General features: G+C 40.9%; 1 protein-coding gene across 9 annotated transcripts in view; it reads right to left on the bottom strand.

Moving 5' to 3' along the window:
* Positions 1-14,940, bottom strand: part of LRRFIP1 (LRR binding FLII interacting protein 1) — a 111,438-nt gene that overhangs the window by 17,629 nt on the left and 78,869 nt on the right. For 6 of the 9 annotated variants that reach the window (XM_027890326.1, XM_027890319.1, XM_027890320.1 and 3 more), the window contains 8 exons: positions 7,307-7,339; positions 6,395-6,520; positions 5,742-5,813; positions 3,438-3,608; positions 2,431-2,523; positions 1,892-1,984; positions 676-768; positions 64-205 (listed from right to left, as the gene is read on the bottom strand). In XM_027890326.1, the coding sequence (XP_027746127.1) occupies positions 64-205; positions 676-768; positions 1,892-1,984; positions 2,431-2,523; positions 3,438-3,608; positions 5,742-5,813; positions 6,395-6,520; positions 7,307-7,339 (823 nt within the window). Of the gene's footprint in view, positions 1-63; positions 206-675; positions 769-1,891; positions 1,985-2,430; positions 2,524-3,437; positions 3,609-5,741; positions 5,814-6,394; positions 6,521-7,306; positions 7,340-11,384; positions 11,586-14,940 lie in introns of those variants that run through there. The other 3 variants (XM_027890327.1, XM_027890324.1, XM_027890325.1) reach the window with 2 other exon arrangements.

The following is a 14,940-nucleotide window of genomic DNA, read 5'->3' as shown; positions in this document are numbered from 1 at the left end:
AGCAAAGATGGATGAATGAATGACAGACAGGCAGGAGGATCTGAAAGGACATCCAGCACTTACCTAGCATCCCCTCCCCTCCTGCCTTTAATGCCTGAGTTGTGCCTGGAACAGTTCTGGAAGAATCCAAGTGTCCTTCATTATCAAGAATGTCTGATGTCTCCCCGTTGGTGGCTACATCAGAGTCAGGGATTATTCCATGTTTCTGTAGAGAAGTGAAAGGATTGCTTTAGAGTCTGCTGCTTGGAAAGTGAGGGATTGCTAAGTGTTCTCGTCCACGATACTCTGAATAAACAATTGCTTCAATCATTCCATTAAACATGGCTGGAAGTCAGGAAAGAGAACAGATATTGCAGTTCTCAGTTTAGCCATTCTGACAGGAAGCATGTGATCCCAGTTCTTTTTTTCTTTTTTTTTTTTTTTTTTCAATTTAAACAAAAATCTGCAGCATAAAATGTTCCTCAGAGAAGCATCTCCTACAAAAGCAACTCCTTATTACTCTCATCTACATTAAGCAATCAATAGTAGGGGGAAGGACTTTATACAGAAAATTCCTGAAATGGTAACATGAAAATCAAGTTATTGCTACTGAGCTAGATTTAAATTTTCTGCCAGAATGTACAGGAGAAAAGGGTCAGCAGTTGATTATAAATTCCTTTTATTCCTCTTGCATACCTTCAGTTGCTCCTTCAGCACAAGCACTTCATCTCTAAGGTCATCCCGCTCACTCCTTATGGAATCAAAGAAATCTTTCTGCCTCTCTAGCGCCTGAGTTCCCGACAGAGACAGAGGGCGAGGAGGTGTGAAGAAAGGAAGGTAGACAAGTAAAGGCCATGAAAAGCAAGTGCAAACAAGAATGAGTAGATTTAAGATATTCAGAGACTGGTGGAAGGGGCATGGATGAAAAAGGTCAAGTTTACAGATTCCAGGACCGAGTTCACATACAGAGAGATAAACTTCAAATCCAAGAAATGCACAGCTTATTCAATAACCAGACATTCAGAGCCCAATCCTTTCATTAGGGATCCTTCAAATGAGGGCCCACGTGTTATTCTTATCTGCTAGACAGGTTGATCCATATCCATATTACTCCAACAAGCACACTGAGCTTATGTTAATAGAAGGGCATGGAAGCAGACCCCCTGGATTTCAGGAGTCCTTTTATCCCATGGGTTACCATCATGGGTGCAGTACATTTTAATTCATTTGAAAGCTGCCACTAAATCATCCTTAGTCTGGGATGCACCATGTGCAAATGCATATTTTGCCACTTAACACCCCCACAAAATTTCTACTTAAGTACAAATAGAAGCGTAAAAAAATTGGACAGTTTTCAGTTTCAAGCTGATACGAACTATTGGACATCACAAGCACGGGCGAGCTGCCAGATTTCTTCCTCCTATATTCAGAAAGTCTTTCACAGTGCTCAGCTGGAAAAGAAAGCCAGGCTGTTCTTTAAGAGTGGGTTTCCATGTGGCTTTGACAAGGGGTGGTGGGATGGGATAAGAAGCATTGGAGGCTTTCATCCCAATAGCCTATAAATAGCTCTGTTACCTCTTTATCCCACTCCAGTTTCTGCTCAGTCCACAGATTAAGCCTGAATAAGCGAAAATGCAATGCTGATGGAATTGCATTATAAATAGCACTTCCTTTCTCGACATGGCAAATGCAAATGGTGCAGCGCAGCAAATAAACTACCCCAAATTAACTACCTCTGCAGTCAGACCAGCTGCTGGATTTTTCTTGGATTTTATGACACTGGCCAAAGACAAAAACTTGCAATTTGCTAGTCACACCAAGCAAAGGCACTAAGGAGGGTTTTGCAGAAGCGGGATCAGGTGGAGAATGACAGTGCCACTCTGAACACATTTCAGGATTTGACAAGTCCTACCCCTATTTTTTTGTCTTTCCACTCTATTGTCTCCTGAAGGTCGGATATTTCCCTGACATAGCTCTGCTGTTTCTGTTGCAGCTGTTGGATTTCCTGAGGGACGGGAGCAAAGCAAGAAGACAGAGAGCAGGTAACAGGTTAACAAGGAAGGTCAAGATTGCAGTCATGCCAAAGAAAGAAAAAAGTCAGGTGATAAAGTAAAAAGAGTATCTACATGCACAGTTTCTGACATCTCAGCTGAACCTGTGCTCCGTATTAGCCACAAGATGACTTCAAACAAGTTATACAATTCTGTTATTTTCCTCTGCATCTCCACAAACAGCTGTCCAAAATATAATACTTGGGAAGAATAAGAGAACATTTAGGAAAGTTCTATTTCCATGAGTCAGCTCTGAACCTGTTTGGCCTGAAACACTAATATTTCTTCAGGTGAGAAACTTGAGTAGGCAATAAAATTCTCCATGCCTCACTTTCTCTACTCCTAATGCTTACTGGGAATGTACCAAACAAGCCATTAAAAAAAAAAGAAAGTTACTTACTGCAAGCATTTCTTCCCTTTGCTTCAAAGCCTCTTTGATTTCCATGAACTGAAACTGCAATATGCTATGAGCATGCTTCTCCCTCTCAAATTCCTACAAATAATGAAATATTCATGAAATTATTATTAATCAAAAATAGTTCCCCATAGAAAAGGGGGAAATAAGCCCAAACACAAAGGAAATGCTTACTGCGATGTAACTCTTGAATATCCCTCTAATCACAATCCCACAAGAGTACAATTTTTATCTTATTTGTCCTTTTTCCAAGACCAAATATAGAAGCGACAATCATCATTTAGCCCATTTCATAAATTGAGCAGCAGGCTGGCAGTGAAGACCTTTTACACTCCAGTCCTACAGACTTCACAGATGAAGGGATGGGAATTTAGCCCACTCTTTCCACATGGTCACATACTAAAAGTTAGTTGGTCTTTAAAATAAAAAACCACACTGTATCTTCCAGGAACCGTGTTTTGAAATGCACTGCAGTCAAATGCCGTAAGCCAAAACCAGCCAGTTCTGAAAAACTAACCCAAGCCCCAGTTTTATCATTTAACACCAAATCACTAGCTGTCAGATGCTGAATTCATGTAAAATTTAATTCAAACACTTAACCATGGAGCTGCCTTAACTATCTGAACTGCACAACTCTCCCATGGGCTCTCTGGAGACACCTTTGCATGTAACAATGCTCCAGAAGTCCCTGCAGACAAACCCCCTGAACTTACTTTAAAGGTGGAATATAAAATAGAGATGTGATAATACCAATACAGCTTTTACCCATTCAAAACATTTCTTCTCTTTTTCAGAGATTGCTTTATAAGACAGAAACTTATGGCAAATTCCCATTTGTATGATCACAAGCACATAATATGCTGCTATTTCACTTGCCTTAAAAATAATACCTTATTCAAAAACTTGAATAGTAATTTGGTTGCCTCCTCACAAAGGTCCCTGCCCACCTCCAAATCTTCCCCTGTTATTTACCATGCCACAGATATACATACTTTACTTTTTTCTTCATATTGCCTCCTGGATTCTGCCAGCTGTTCCTCCAACTCCAGCAGCGCATCCTTCAGGGTGTCGACTTGGTACATGAAATTGGTTTTCTCATTGTCTAGCTGAGCATTTGACACCATAGCCTTCTTGTATTTCTCTTCAACTTCAGCTAGAGAGTCCTGAAAAGAGTAATCAACCCCAGTCAGAGCCCGAAATAAAGGACACTTCGCCGAGCAAGACCTCCGGCGAGAAAAATAAAGTACCAAAAGGCAAGCCTGCCAAGTCTGCTTACGGAAACCAGCACTAATCATGTACTGGAGGCTTCCCAACTGTCCCAAGGTGAGGATAACCTCCTATGACTACAAGCAAGGAGCCTTACCTCAGGACAGATAAAATCCTTCCTGGTCTCTGCTGCTTCAGCTTCTGCCTTCCCGGTTTTCTTCCTGCTCCCTCCTCCCCCTGCCCCTACACACTGGCAGCTCAAAGCAGCTGCTGAAGATGACAAGTTGGGATTTTTTTTTTTTTTTTAAAGGTAAACTGGCCTTGATTTAAGATCCCTTTACAAGATCTGAGGCCTTAAACTAAGGCAATTTAACAGCCACTTCACATTAATTTAAAGGATCCTTACAGTGTGAGAACCCTTAAATATACTGACTCAGGCATTAGAATTCACAGTGAAAGAGAAAGCTGCAGCTTTTGTGACCTGATGCATCATTTTCCATTAAGTTTCCCATATCACATCCCTTCTTTACAAATTTACTCTGGAAGATATAGTTCTCAGTATTTTGAAAACCCCTCCTTCACAGCTTGACCTGAATATAAGGTACTGAGATATTTATAACAAGAAATGATGGCAAAATAAAGATTAGCATAATTTTCCATGTTGTACGGACAAACTTTGCACTATTTGATTTTAATACTGAAATAAAAGAGTTACATAAACAAAACAGTGTAAATGTGCAAACAAGGAGGACACACAAGTCAACATTTTAGTTTGCAGATCAAACAATTTCTCTTGGAACTTGTATAATTCTAATAATTTCAACTGAAGTACAGGTGAGTTTCATACACTTCCTTTTTCAGCCAGTAAGTGGAACAGAAGATGACAGTGGCAAAGTCTCAATCATTTTAGTGTACATTTCTATTGACAAATGAGATGATTTGTCTCTCAGGACATGAACTTGTACAGTTCCAAACACTTAACTATGTTTTGGTGCACTTTCCACCCTGAGATGAGAAATACCAGGCACAGGAAAGCCATCAGGATTTGAGAACTGTGGTAGGACCAAACCACAGAAATGAGCTGGAAAGGAAGTATATGCAAGGAAGGAGTTAAGGAAGTTGCTGTTGCACTCCTTTGGCATGCTACATTTTGGTTTCTTAGCATCAAGCAGTGCAGCTTAGGTGCAAATCACACCAAAAGACAGTCTAAAGGAGAGGAATTGGAAAATTACCTACATTTTTAAGGCCATGGGATTATTTTGCTTATGCCAGCTACTCAGTGATCAGGGGAAAAAAGATTTTACAAAAAAAGGGCCAAACTACTCCTCTTTCATTGCCAACTCATTTAAGATGGCAGCATCTTTACCTGTCACAGCACTGAGCCAATGATGCAAGCAGCAATGATAATAATGCTGATAAATGTTGCATTATATGCCTGGATATCTATTTGCAAGACTGCCTTGTTCAAAAAAAACCACAGCTCACATTGCTGCTCATTTATGAGGTGGGTGAAACACAGGCATAAAAGTTAGTTCTTTCACCAAAATTTGTTTATGGCTTCATGGAAGGGGTAAGAGCTTCAGCATTCATTCTTCATGTAACAAGCTCTGCTACATGAGGTTTTGTTAGAAGGATTATTTAAGGGCGTCTTCTAAAAATGAAACCAAAGTGACAGTCACCACCTCATGTGACCTTAAAACAATAAAACATACAAGCTTTTAGACTCCAATTTTTAATAATCCTGTAGGACATGAGTTCTAGTACATCTTCCAATATTGGGAGGTTTCCTGGATTAGGAGACTATTAAAAAAACCCAACCCCTATAATTGTAATTTGCTAGTAAAATGATTACCACCTCAAACCAGCAAAGACAACATGCAATGGCAATCAGCAGGCTTTCAGTTAACATTTGGAAGCATTTTTCACCACAATCAATCCAGGTCAGAACAGATACTTTTCCAGTTAATTAGACACAGTTTCCAACCTCTCCAGAAGAACAGCATGCAAGGTCAGCTCTAGGGCTCATACTGGGGTTCTGAATGCTTAGCCAGGGTTAATGATCACACTCTCGGTCTGCAGCAAACCAGTACCTTCAGTTCTTTCAGTCCCTGCATGTATTTGCCTTCTACATCCTGAATCTGGTCCTTTAACTCATAGATATCCTGAGGGAAATGGTGAGAAAGGTGAATGACGCCACGGCAGCTAACAGGCAGAAGCACAGCTGGTTGGGACAAGCAAGTATTCAAAGTTTTCCTTTACATATCTCTACCACACAGGTTAAGGGGTCTGATCCTAAGCTGAAGTCTTGACAGACATCCAGATCTATTGGTTGGAAGTTTATGATAATTCTGCTTTTCTTGACTGGAAAAAAATCAAATCTTCGACGTTATGGACAAGATAAAGACACAGGTTCAAAGACTCCAAGCCCAGCCCTTCTCTGCTCCTTTCACTGAGAACCACCCTCTGTCACAGTCTCTCTCCTCTTCTCTCCAGTAAGTCCGCTGCTTCTTGCATTATTTCCACCCTCCTATCAGTGGGCTTTACTGAGCCCATTCCCTATTTCAGGATCACGACCGGTCTCCTGCAACACATCAGCTCCCGGCAGCACAAAGCTGATCACTTCTCATTCACTGCACCCAGTTCACTGCCAGAGCTGCCAGGAGGGGCAGACAAGCCAGTTCCTTCTTGGGAAGGGAGTCTGAAGGATATTTAATCCTTTATTCCGCTTTTAAGTATTTCTCACCTTGATTTCTCTAATAGATGCCTCTGTATCGGCTGAGATGGATGTGTCCCCACTGCCCCTCCGTGAAGAAGTCCCGCCCAGAGAAGCCAAGGTAGCTGCTGATAAACTTGAGACAGTTCGTGCTCCCTGCAATCACACACAGGTAAACATGGTTAGAAGTCTTTTTGTCCCAGATATACGGTGAGTTTGTTGGTTTTTCCTTTTTTTTTAATACACATATTACACCAACCCTTAAATTATGCAGACTTGATTAAAATGTAATTTTCTAAGAAGGAAAAAAATCAAACTCAAGATTTAACATGGGAAACTAATGAGAAAAGGTAGATCAGATGTATTTAAATATTACTGCAATAGGAGTTTGCATGATCTAGCTCCTAACTACTAATTCTTAATTAGACAAAGTCTCTAGGGGCTAATATCAACTTGCCAGACATTTTTCAAAACTTGTAATAACACATTTTTAGGATGGTTTTGACAACTTCTAAAGCTCCTTTCCTTTCATGGGTGTTTATCTACTCTGCAGCAGTAGCCCCATGAACTGCTCTCCTGTATTGAGGGTTCTGCATTAAGCGGATTTCTCACTACTGCAGTAGCCTCCCCTTTTATTATTATGATTTATTTATTTTTACATAATACCATAATTAAGATCTAATAAATAAATATAACAGTATATTCATGTGGTTTAGCCTAAAGAAATTTCAGCCAACTGCTGTTGAAGGTCAGCTTCTTCACGTCTGAGTGAGCAGAGGCTGAAAAGTTCATCTTCAAAAATGTAGCAGTAGAAGGCTCCAGCAATTAAATTTTTGCCCTACAATGGATTTTATAGATTTCCATGTGCTCATGACATGTTCTACCTCCCAAAAAGAATGAAGAAAGCACTATTGTCAGAATAATTCATCAGGTCCTTCTTACCTTCTCAAAGTCTTTTTCTGGCCTTTCTTCAATCTGTAAAACAAAAATTGAGAAGGATTCATTAATATAATAAATAAAGGATAAGAGAAGGCAGTAATACATCAGAAAGAAAATTCTTAAAGCTGTAAAAGACCTCTCAATAGCAATTTCTACCCACTCAAAAAGCAGGCAGCTCGCTCAGAACAGCAGTGTCCTGGCTGGTACCTCAGGGCACAAGGCTGGACAATCCCCCTCCAATTTCTAGGCAGCGTGTAATTAGGTGAAATATGCTTATTGATAAAAAAACTACTTAGTCTATTAAATAAGGTAGAGGAATACATTTTTCTATACTTTACACCACAATGCTTCAAACATGAAGATGGCACACAATCTATGAGTTGGCAATGCAGGAGTACAAAAGCCTAGCTGGGAATGAACTCAAAGTTCCAGATGTCTTTCCCTGGACTTAAACAGCTGCATGCAACTGCTGTCCTGACAAATGCAGCTGCTCCTATTTACTTTAGAACAATTTAAAAATCTGCCTCAAATGAACCCCAAACAGCAATTTATTTAAAGAGAGAAGGGAAGTGTTTTGGGTTTTTTTAAATTGAAAGATCTACAGATTTCCAGACCAAGGCAGCTTCTTAAATGTTGCATTTTTTTATGGACCTTAACTAAAAAAGGCTCCTCTGAAGTCTGACACCACATCCTCCATGGTCCCAAAAAAACAAGATATCAAGTTAAGACTTGAAAGCTACAGCTTAAAAACCTCTGAGAAATATTCCCCACTCAGGAAAAACAACGACTGCAAATCCAAGCAAAGATCCAAGACTACAAAACTGATCCTCAAGTCAAATAGCAAGAGACCAGCTCAAAGTCTAAATAAACAGCTTTTTTAGAGTTTCAGTACTGCACTGCAATTTACTGATTCAGAAGAGATCCTGCACTAACACTAGTCTAGAAGAAACAAAACAGAATAGTATTTAGGAGTACAGAAAATTACCATGGATAAAGACAGCTTAAATGTTTAAAGGAAAGTTAAAGAACAAGACCCATGTACAACACCAGCAGGAATATTTTCCTTGGGATAGGAACCATCTTATCAACTTTTTCCTGTTCTGAAATGAAATGAAATATACACTTTACCAAGAACTAAGTGTAAAATGGACTGAATGAAATGAAAAGCTCAGCAGAACTCAAGAACTCCTGAACTTGACAACTTCTTCTGGGAACATTTTCAGCATCAGAGCCAAGATGGTTTCCCAAAGGAATCCTAAAAAACTAAGGGTTTCCCCAGAACAAGAGACTAAGAGCCAAAGGGAAGAGTGGTTTTGAAATTACTGGAAAAACAATCAGGATAGACACTATTCAGGGGAAGGCAGGGGACAGCTGTGGTTTAACTGGTAACTTCCATTGACAACGCACTCAAAAACTACATCTCCTTCCAATCAGTTCACAGGGGCTTTTTTTTAATCTAAATTATACAGAATAATATGGGGATTATCCAACTCATTATTTTTTATATTATCTGTGGTACCCTATTAAAAAAAATAATCTGAGAACTGAGAGGTGCCTGTAACAAATCAGCTTCTTACACTGACAACACATCTCGTAGCATAAATGCCCTATGAATTAGCATTAAAAAAATTTAAGTCTGAGGCTTGGAAGTAAAATAAGTCAGACTTAAAGCTCTAGATCTAAACTTTGCAAAGACACTGAATACACAAAACTTAGGAAAAACCCTCAAATCTCTGAATTTGGCTGCAGTAGGAGAAGGTAATTAATGAAGGCGGATATTTCAGTTCAGACCCAATAAACAAGATGGACTGAACTGTGCAAACAGCCTTTTGTTTTCATGACAGACAGCTCCAAGTGCTGGATTTGGCAGCCTTTTAGCCTGGCCAAGCACCGTGTGGTTGTTTATCAAGAGAGTTGTGGCAGTGTCAATACTGGCATGTGACAAAAGATTAGTGCGCACACACACACACACAAATCTACTTCCAGGAATTTTTGTACAGCCTTTGCAAAATCTGCCTTTACAGGTTCAGGGCACAACTCAAAACATTTATTTTCTTTAAGCCATTTGCAGAACGGCCTCTGTTTTCTGAAATTACGCGCAATCTCAGTTTTTAGTAAAATACAGAAGGGAGCAAATATTGATATTGTTTTAATGATGCACCACCTGAGTCAAATAAAAGCTTCTGTTTACAAAGGGGAAAATGTTGAGGACAGCGTGGTGAGAGAGATGATTACAGTGAATATTTCTACTCAGAGCACTCACAGCCACACCTGTGAAGCCTGCTACACCTTTATTGCAAAACAATCTTAAATAATAACTCTAATGGGGCATAATCTTTTATAATTAAAGCTATTAGGTAATATCTGAAATTGAGGAGATTTCATTTTCCCTGGCAATGCTCCTGCACACATCCATCTGGTGCCATGAATGGCACACTCGGAGCATTTTCACCTCAGAGCCAGCAATTACTACTATTAACATATTTAAATATTAACACCTAAAAAATGTAAAATGTCTTGAGAAATGCCAGTTCCTCATTCCAAAATAATATCCTTACATTACAAAGGTGTCTCCTGCTACGCAACAGTTCTCTAAGCAAAAGGTCAGTCTGAAACAAGCAGCATTTAATTTTATGGTTACATGGCAGTGAGACACCAAAACTCGTCTTCTAGAAAGACAGTAGATTAATATTTTATACAGTTTTTATTCTGCTCATGTTTGGATTAATGTATTCACAGTATCACTTCTTTGAAAAGATAATTTGCTTTTCAACAGCAGTCAGCCACCAGAGGGAACTCCAGGTTTCCAGCCTTCATCCAGTCCCCCACAAGCCCTTTGGCAGTTGATTCAGCAAGAAATCAGAGAAAGGTCAGGAAACAAATGTTTGGTTTTATTTGAAATTGTTCAGAATTCTTGCCCAAAAGACTTACCTTCTAATATTTTAGCATTCAATCAAGAACACTGCAATTATTAAACAGATTGAGAATTACTTCTTCACCTTCAAAGCACAGCCCTTCAAAAAAACATACTGGCTTTGGGACTTTTCCACACACAAAGGACTGAGAGAATACTTGCTAAAAATGAGATTTAAAGAGTGATTCCCCTACTGATGCTTTACATAACACTGTACCATTTTTCACTTGCACAAGGGTGCGGGTCTGCCTCTGACTACCTTCATCTTCACCAACAACATGGGCAATTTGTTCTTTATTGCGTAAAAAAGCAGGAAAAGGAAGTCATTTTCCGAGGAACTCCAGCACGCATATCTTTGTTTTGGCAAAGGGAATGGGGTTGCTCTCTGCAAAATAAGTGCAATGGGATCAGAGTTCAGCCTCTTCTGACAGGGGTTTCGGAATAAATCCAGAGCCACGTTACAAAAATGTCAGCAGTATCAGAGGCTGGCTGCAGCTGGAAGGGTAACAGGAGGAAAATCATCCCACAAGCCTATATATGGATATAGTGCCTATTTTTCATAGATAATAAATACATTTTAGAACAACGTTTGAGAAAGTATTTCTCTGTACTCTGCAGTCAGTTAGTGGGTTAACCCTTGAAGCTCTTTGCCACCAGTGAGTGTCCAGGCCAAAATTAAGGGTCCCTGCAGCAATATCAGAGAGCATCCAACAACACAACTCTCAAAGAAAGAGCTCTTAAAATCACTGGAAGGATCATGTTTAAGGCACAATTTCCAGCTTCCAGGCTCCTGAACAAGGCTAGAGAAGAAGGGAAATCTGGAACACTTTCTGTCTAGTTGTGCTACACACTGTGCTCGGGTATCAGAACAACTTCAGCGTGTTCAGTATGTGGCTGTCACTGCTCAGCCCCATCTAAGATCCTGCACTTAGACCAACTTTCTCAGGAAAGCAAGGGGGTTTTTATGGTGACAAATCAAATTAAGTCATTTCCTGCTCTCTTAAAGTAGTACAGCACAGTTTGAAATGGAAATATGGCCAACAACGAAGAAAAAAATTTTACAATAGGTAGTGCTGAACACAGGGATGATACCTACAAAACCTGGAATTAAAGAAGACAAAAGAGGTATTGCAGGCAGTATAACCCCTCCTAAAATCCCCATCTTACCAGTCTAATCGGCTGGGCTGGGCCAGGCAGTAACACAGAGTTCCTGCGTGTTTTTCCAACGAGAGCCACCTTAACACTAGCAATTAGCAACAGGCTTTTAAAAGTCAGCAGGGGAAACCCACTGCTGAAATTTTTCAGGTCTGAAGCTGGGTTTGTGAGAAGAATCCTCGCTCAGGAATGAGTGCTATGCCAAACGTCATTGCTTAAACAAACTTATCAGCCTCTGAAATGCAAGTCAGCACTGCAGCAAATCCTCACTCTGGAGGGGCCCAAAGCACACCCAGACTGTCAGAGGCCAGGCTTGGATAAGCCTTCAGGTGTAGAGGAGGGAAGGCAAAACCTGATAAAGTGCCTACATCAGAATTAGGTCTGTCACTGTCTTCATTTTATTCCTGGCAAGAACACGAGCTTCTTCCAGTGAACAAAGCTGTTCTCAACAACGCACAAATCAGTGTGACCTGAGGACTGTGTGTGTGACCCGGACGTACCTGGAATACTGTGCGCAGTTTTGGGCACTGCAATATAAGAAGCACTAAAAGCTGTTAGAGACCATTCAAAGGAGGGACATGAAGGGTCTCGAGGGGCCATATGAGGAGCAGCTGAGGGCACTTGGCTTGTTTAGCCTTGAGAAGATGAGACTGAGGACAGACCTCACCATGGTCTGCAGCTCCCTCACGAGGAGTTGCTCCAATCTCTGTTCTCTGTGACCAGTGATTGAACTGGAGGAAACGGCTGGAGCTGAGTCAGGGGAGGCTTAGGCTGGGTATCAGGAAGAGGTTCTTCCCCCAGAGGGTGGCAGGGGATTGGAACAGGCTCCATAGGGCCATAGGTCACTGCCCCAGGGCTGCCAGAGCTCAATAAGTATTAGAATGATGCTTTCAGGGACATGTTGGGACTGTTGGGGTGTCCTGTGCAGGGCCAGGAGTTGGACTCAATAATCCTTGTGAGTCCCTGGCAAGTCAGGATATTCCATGATTCTACACATGCTCACACTGCTGTTGGTACCAGCCCATCTGATGCCAACTGCTCGTGCCCACTGCCTGAGCCTCCACAGGACGGGAGAGAGCTGGGATGAACCATCATCTTCTCAGGGTAGCAAAATGTGCCCTCTCCTATTATTTGCCTGCCTTTGCTCAGAAAGCCTTCAGATAAATACTACTGCATTCTGAGTCTGTTCAGCTTTTTAATTTTAAAAACCCCAAACTTGTACAATTCATACCAAAAGCCCACCTCAGTCAAAACACGCCGATAGCTCAGGCACAAGATCCACCCCCATCAGTACAAATGGACCTGATGTTTGCTCCTGTTAGTCTTGAGATCTGTGTTTTTTATAAGGATAATTCTTTAGTATTAAACAGCACATCTGTGTATCTGCAGTGACTGCAAGGACAGCAGACGATTACTCAAGGGGGTAACAGGAAAAGTGTTAAAGAAAAAGAAACACACAGCAAACTTCACGCAGATACAGTGAATTTGTAAAAATAACTACAAAGACAAATATTGACACGTTATGTTTAAGTACCTTCCTGCTTTTTCCTGTATTACCAACGTGGTAACACAGAGAACACAAGCTAGCAGAGCTCTGCACAGCAGGAAAAATACTGTTTTGCTGACTTCTTAGTGAACAGGGATAGGAGGAGGAAACAAAATTCTAAGAAAAAAATTTAAGGGCTGCAGTGACTAGCTGTTGCATGCTTAAATTTGGAAAGGTCAATGGAATCATTCTCCATTCCCCATGTATAATTTCTCATGGTAGTTGGTAGGCTTGGGAACAGCTCAGTTTTGGTTTTCTGCCTAATAATGCCCTTAACTGTAAGAAAATAATGTGTTAAGCATGCATGATTAGAGTACATGGATTTTGTAAACTGTCCCACTCTCAAGTGACACGAGCATGCTGGAAACAGTTTTTCAACCCAACAGATATTCCCGTTTTCCTTCTCCTCCACCAGTCATTTAAAAAGTAAACTTGGAATCAAATCTTTACATGTGTAAATCCCAGAAAACGTATAAAGCAATATCAAGAAACCATATGATTAAAGGCAAGGAACGACCCAGTGTTGTGGTTCAGTGATGCTGAAACAAAGTTCTAATGTTTACTAAGGATATAAACAAAACCAGCCCTTTTTTTCCTCTCAGGTTATCACTGTCGTGCAAAGAGATCTTTATCCTTCCTTGAGGAATTCCCAGCAGCTGACATTTCAGGAGGGGAAGCCAAGCACTGCTGAGCCTGCTAAGAAGACAGGGCTCTCTCTCAGCATCTTTACTGCCAAGATCAAGTATACAACTGAAAACGTGATCAAATTGCTTTGAAATCTCGTTTAGTAAAAGGCAAGTGACTCCTCACTGCGAGTTCAGGTAAAGCAATGTCTGTTTAATATAGGGGGGGGGAAAAAGGAAAATAATATTATAACCACAAGGTGCTGCTGTATTGACCCTGTGTAGTAATAAGAACTTTGAGGATCAACTGGACTCACTACAGCATTAACTCTCAGCTCTTCTTCAAGGCCACAGAAATAAGGGAAGCTTTTCACACCCTGCAATAAACCTCTAATTTAAAAAAAAAAAAAAAAAAAAAAGCATTTAAGAAGTGGCTATTGTCTCCCTGCAGGGCAGATTCAGCTTGGCACCTTGGTGCTGACACAGCAAACCATCCCCAGCCACTTGCATACCAACAGGCCAAAGTGTATGTAGAGAATATAAATTTCAAAATAGAAAACCTCCTGTGCAGCTCCCAGGTGGGGCAAACTGCATCCTGTGATTCCCATAAACGACTTGCACGAATTACTTGGTCTGCATACAGAAAACTCCTAATGGAAACCAACAGCATATGGGTACCCAGCTCCTTACCCTTAAAGAATTTTAATGGAATCCCTGTTTATTCTGATTAATTTTTGCTTTGGGGATAATTGAAATTCAGTTTGCAAAGTCATTTAAGAAGTATTACTAATGCAAGTTATATACTGCAAGAACTCATAGCTCAGGGACTCAGGTTCAGGGACTAATTAAAATACTCATTTATTTATAGCTCACCGGCTGCGATACATTATCTGGTGAAAATATTTTTATTTTTTAATTAATTTTTACCCTTGTCTTTTTAAACACCAATACTTCAGAGCGCACAACTTTGTTCTATCAGTATTCAAACTGCAGACTACATTTGAAGGGGGAACCAGCACGGAATCACAGAATCACAGACTGGTTTGGGTTGGGACTTTAAAGCTCAGCTCATTTCACACCCTGCCATGGGCAGGGACACCTTCCACAAGCCCAGTCCAACCTGGCCTGGAACACTTCCAGGGATGGGGCAGCCACAGCTTCTCTGGGCAACCTGTGCCAGGGCCTCCCCACCCTCACAGGGAGGAATTTCTTTCTAACATCCCATCTAACCCTGCCCTCTGTCAGTGAGAAGCCATTCCCCCTTCCCCTGTCAGTGCGTGCCCTTGTCCAAAGTCCCTCTCCAGCTCTGCTGCAGGCTCCCACGATGGGGGACATCAAACACGAAGCAATTCCTTACTGCAGCCTACGTGTGCTTCCCAAAGAGGAACACCCCAAGTGT

The sequence above is a fragment of the Empidonax traillii genome, unplaced genomic scaffold (genome assembly GCF_003031625.1).
Source record: "Empidonax traillii isolate 1590-97213 ecotype Southwest subspecies unplaced genomic scaffold, ASM303162v1 scaffold284:size1552100, whole genome shotgun sequence".
Classification (NCBI taxonomy): Eukaryota; Metazoa; Chordata; class Aves; order Passeriformes; family Tyrannidae; genus Empidonax; species Empidonax traillii.
This window is presented reverse-complemented; position numbering and strand designations above follow the sequence as displayed.